This window comes from Penaeus monodon, chromosome 4 (assembly GCF_015228065.2).
Source record: "Penaeus monodon isolate SGIC_2016 chromosome 4, NSTDA_Pmon_1, whole genome shotgun sequence".
Classification (NCBI taxonomy): Eukaryota; Metazoa; Arthropoda; class Malacostraca; order Decapoda; family Penaeidae; genus Penaeus; species Penaeus monodon.
Window position 1 is genome coordinate 13,221,331 of NC_051389.1, and position 5,372 is coordinate 13,226,702.

At 32.7% G+C, this 5,372-nt stretch overlaps 1 protein-coding gene across 1 annotated transcript in view; it reads left to right on the plus strand.

Moving 5' to 3' along the window:
- Window positions 1-3,443, plus strand: part of LOC119570247 — a 6,465-nt gene extending 3,022 nt beyond the window's left edge. Inside the window, exons 4-7 of the mRNA XM_037918067.1 lie at window positions 1-144; window positions 357-461; window positions 640-829; window positions 2,787-3,443. The exon at window positions 1-144 is cut by the window's left edge and continues 10 nt beyond it. Of these exons, the coding sequence (XP_037773995.1) occupies window positions 1-144; window positions 357-461; window positions 640-829; window positions 2,787-3,001 (654 nt within the window). The 3' untranslated portion in view covers window positions 3,002-3,443. The remainder of the gene's footprint in view (window positions 145-356; window positions 462-639; window positions 830-2,786) is intronic.
- Window positions 3,444-5,372: the final 1,929 nt, after the last annotated feature.

The window sequence follows — 5,372 nt, forward strand, 5'->3', positions numbered from 1 at the left end:
TGTGAAGGAAAACTGAGAGAAAGCTTGGATGTTCTTTATAAACTTTTTGTTGATCATCCCAAACAAATTAAGAAGACAAAAGATACAGCTGCATTTATACTTCCAAAGGTGATGGCAACGGGTGACGAAAACCAGGAGAAATTGGTAAATATTATAATGCTTTCTTGTTTCTCTTATTGCTGGTTACAGTATATACTATATCATAGATTTGAATAATTATATTGTATTCATTGTTGTTGATATAGCTAAGGCTCTTTTGATTTAGTATTTTATATGAAATTATTCAGTGAAAATATAAATATTTATTTTATGATTTTTTAAGAAATTGTTCAAGTATTAATGGTACTATTTTACAGGCTCTCTCCTTTGTCACAAATTTAGCAAAAGAGCATAGTCAGCTAGGACCAGCCTTGTCACTATGGCGAGCAGGATTCTGCAGCCCAAGACATCGTCATCATGTGGTAAATTTTGATTTCTGTTCTCAAAATCTCATAAACTTTTGTACTGACAATGTAAGATTGTAAATGAGGCTATATTTATATAATTTTGTATATTCTAAGTGTTTGCTCTGGAGTAGTATCTAGATTTAATTGAACAATTACAAAGAATATTGTTTATATCTGTATATTGTCTTTACAGATGGTTGATAATTTGCTAGAACAGCATCCCGATTTAATTGAACATTTACATAGAAAATTAACAAGTGTAATAAATGAAGCATCTTCAAAAGGAGATAAAGATCTTTTGCACAGAACACTGCAGCTAGTACTCTACCACAATATTCCTGACTTTTATGCTCCTGCAACCAGCGCCTTATTACAACATCAGTGTAAGTTAGTTTGCTCTTAGTTGGATAACTATTTATAGCCTTTGCCTTCTTCCTAAATTTCAGAGAGTAGAAAAAAAAGCTACTTAACCTTCTTTACACATATAACATAAATCCCTCAACACTAATGCCGGGAGACAACCAACATGTTTTATGGCCTGCACTTATTACTGCCTCAGCAATCATGCTTCTGCTCTTTGACCCAATGCTGCCAGAAAAATACTGTGCTCCTCCTCCTCCTCCTCCTCCTTCTTCTTCTTCTTCTTCTTCTTCTTCTTCTTCTTCTTCTTCTTCTTCTTCTTCTTTTTTGTGAAATGTCTCTGCACATAGATGTCTCTGCTAGTTCTTAGCCACAAAAGAGTCATTTAGTAAACCTTGTGACCTTACCTGATTTCACTTTTCCTTGAATTGGCGGGAAGAACATTTTTTTGCTAATGCTATGAATATCAATGGTGTTATTTTTATTATAGTCATTATAATTACTATAATTTTTAAACATTAGTAACAGCAAAATTAGATGACATAAAATATTTTCACAGTGGGTGTGACATGTACATACGTGCCATGCTCATCAGCTTTTATATTTATCATTTGATTTACTTTATCCAAATAGTAATAGAAATGCTTTCCTTGCACAGACTCCATATCTTCTTTTTAGTTAATCCATGACTCAGTGTAATAATAATAACATTAAGTAGTATTTTGTTGTGTAATTTTATTTTTTATTCTTTATTCAATTTTCTGTAATACATCCTGAGCCACTGGTCATGATGGCCAGGAATAGGATCCTGACATGGAAATGGCATCCTCCCTGGATGCCACTCTTCCATTCATGGCTCAGGGACATGACTTTCCACAATCATTTTTTTATCAAAATAACGAAAAAGACTCGTACTAAATGCCAATTAAATCTAATCACCCCCCAAGAGCTTAATGCACTAGTGGTGAATTATTACCGTCACCCCACCCTTCAGCTGAAGTACTCATGATGGCAAGTTCGTGTCATCCTGGTCCCCAGCCAAAATTTTCCCATGTCAGCATTTCACATCACCCGCCCCTCAAGCCAAATCTTTTCATGATGTGATGGTCATATCATCTGGATCGTAGGGATTAAAATTTCAGGAACCATATTTTTTTATTATTCACTACTATAGTGCATTTTCATGTGTTTAATTAGATACACATATATTAAGCATATAAAATTTATATTATTTAGCTTGTAGTAGAAATGCAAAGTTATTGGAAATCATGAAATTGGGGAATTATTTTTAATTGAAGTCTACGTTTAGGATCAGCCATATTTTCTGTTGAGTGTTATTGTCGTAAGATGTCTCAATGGTGGTATTGTTGTAGACAAATCTCTAAACAAAATAGATAAGCAAGCAAACAGACTGACTGGTTCCTTCATATTCCAAGTTAGTTTTTGGTCCTTGGTATACTTTTCTTCCAAGAAGCTTTTATTTCAGCTTACATAAAAGCTTTGTGCATTTCTCAAGGTGCTTGGTATCCTTGGCCATGAACCAGGCAACTACATTAATCAGCTTACACCAAGAAACCCTAATGAATAAATTAAACACCACATATTTAAAAAAGTATCTCTTATTATTAATTTTTTCATGTTTTCATCCAATTATAGCTTTTTCTTCTTCTTCTTCTTCTTCTTCATCGGTGTTGAAATTATGATGACTTATTTTTGTATTTACAGTTTTCCATTTTCCAGGAACTTCGCTAAAAAATAGGACATAGGCCTTGTAGCATTGCATGCTCATCTGTGTAGCATGAAACTTGATGAAACTTGGTTAATGATTAAAGGCTGAAAGTGTAAAAATCAGTATTTACACATATACAGTAAAGAGAGGATTATCAGACTAGTGAACTGTGTTTTTCTTTTTTCATCTAATCTTTTATTGTATTTACCTTTTATTTGCATATTTATTGATTTTTTGTCATCTCTTATCAGGCGAGTTAGGTGATCTCACAGGAGCTGACGAGACCCTCAGATTTGCACAAACCATGAAAGTGTGGCTGAAGCCTGATGAACTACAGAGGTTCCTGAACCTTCTGAACCATCACAAACGACCAGCTCCACTCACGGTCCTTAGGCTGAAGTACGGCCGGGCACCTCCAGAACCTCTGTCAGTGCCCAGAGCACCTAAGTTTGAGTATAAATTCTAACAGTGATATACAGGTAATGTTTAAGCAATTGTTTTTCTTCTTTTCCTTTCTTATCTTCAATGTTGGTGAATATAAGGTTTGAAGAATAATGTTACTCTTTCTGACATTGCCAAATGTTATTTTTTTATTTCTGTAATTATTGTTGATTGGTTATGTTTGTTCATTTTTATTATTTTTAATTGTGGCTATTATCCTCTTTTTTATTATTATTGATGATATAATATGAATTCATTTTATTGTATGTATTGGCTTCTTCAGAAGAAATTAAATACTACTGAAAGTAAGGTTTTAGTGTCTTTTCTTGTTAAATTGTTATAGTTATATATATACTTCTTAAAAATGTATCAATAGCAGTAGAATATCTATATTTTTATTCAAATATTATAAAGATCACATGCATTGTTTCAAAAATCACTAATATGCTTTTTTATTAGTAAAAGAGTATCAGATCATGTATTTCTTTACACCTACTTTTCTGTGATTTAAATGGTTCAAATAAATGTAATATTAAAGGGGGAAAAACTGATTTAGAATAATAAACTAGACTCGATATTACAGTAGATTTTAATTATGCTTGACAAATGTCTGATAATTGAATTAGTAAAATTACAAGAGAGGAAATTTTGGAGAGGTAAGAGGCAAGATTCAAAGCTCTGTAATAATGTTAACAGATATTAGTATATATATTTTAAACTATTACATCTATTTTTGGGACACAGTTTTGCATAGAGAGAAAACAGAAGTAATGTGAGCGAATGAGATTTATTTTCATGTTTCAGAAAGACAATTACAGACATTATTTTGTGTGAAGGGAAATAATATGAACAAAAAAGATCAATTTTTAAAAATCTTTATTATATGTGTGCTTGTGAAACTACCTTTTTTTTCATAATTCCTTTTAAACATGCTCGCGCGCGCGCGCGCACACACACACACACACGCACGCACGCACGCACGCACGCACGCACGCACGCACGCACGCACGCACGCACGCACGCACGCACGCACGCACGCACGCACGCACGCACGCACGCACGCACACACACACACACACACACACACAGAGGATACACTCTTTGCTTGTCCCTCAGTCTTTATTTATCTGTTTAATCTTTCTTAATATATATTTTTTCACTAACTGAGAGAAAGCTCCAGCAATCTGCTTGCCAATAGTGAACAAATTATTTTTCTGTGGTATGTAAATGACTTTTGACTAGACATGTACTACAACAATCATTTCAAACCATCTAAAGCACCATTTATTACATGACTACCAAAACTAATTTCTCTAGCACATCTTACTGCCCAAATGCAAATTTACATGTTACACATATTCTTGTGGAATTTGTTGTTTTTCAGATTTTTATATAAATACTATTCAGTGTAATACAAGCATATAGACCTCATATTTTTGTTTTACATCCATCTTTATTTGATAAAGAAAAATGCATATGATGTCAATTAAATGCTGAGTGGAAATGCTAATGAAAGAAACAGCACACATAATATAAAACAAATTATTTATCTGATAGCAAATGATATTACGTAATGAAGAAAAAAACTTGTGTTAAAGATGCTTAATTCATAAAATTAATATTTCTGTATTTATCAGAGTGTTCATTCTCCTCTAGCTAAGGCACATCTATATGCTCTAACAGGTTATACATTATAGTATATTTTGTATATTATACCCAGTGATCAACTTTTCAAATTACAAAATCTAGGGACTGTACATACTCCAAGGAATTATTTCAGATATTTTTTCCTTTTACATTCAGGAGATAAAAAGAGGTGTAATGTACACCTGCTAATAACAGGTTAGTGCATATACATTTGCACATAGTCATCCATCCTGTAACATTCACTTAGAATATTTAATGGAAGGTTGTATATTCAAAAAAATATCTTGGAAATGTATCTCTGTAGTCCTGTACACATATTGAAATAAAAGACTAATTCTCTATTACAGTCAGAAACATTATGAAGAAATTCTCTCATAATTTGTATTACATATGGTAAAAGTGTTAACCCAATCGGCATGGATGGCAAGAATACATGCCATGGCCACTGTAATATAAGTTTATTTATTGTATTTACACAGATGGCTCTACAAGTGCTTAATCACCAAGGAGTCAGGTATTAATCCTACCTGTCTCACCTGTTTGCCCTTTTCCTTGACTTTTGGAAAGGGTCTTTTGTATTATTTCATTGTCTTAACTGTTACCAAGATTTTAATAACAATTTAATAATCATAACACTAATAACAAAAATATGTATTGATATTTGTTGTACTAAAAAGAAAAAACATATTTTCCTGCAAATTCAAGGAATCGGGAAATCAGGATTGGTCACTAAGGCCTACTGATAGACT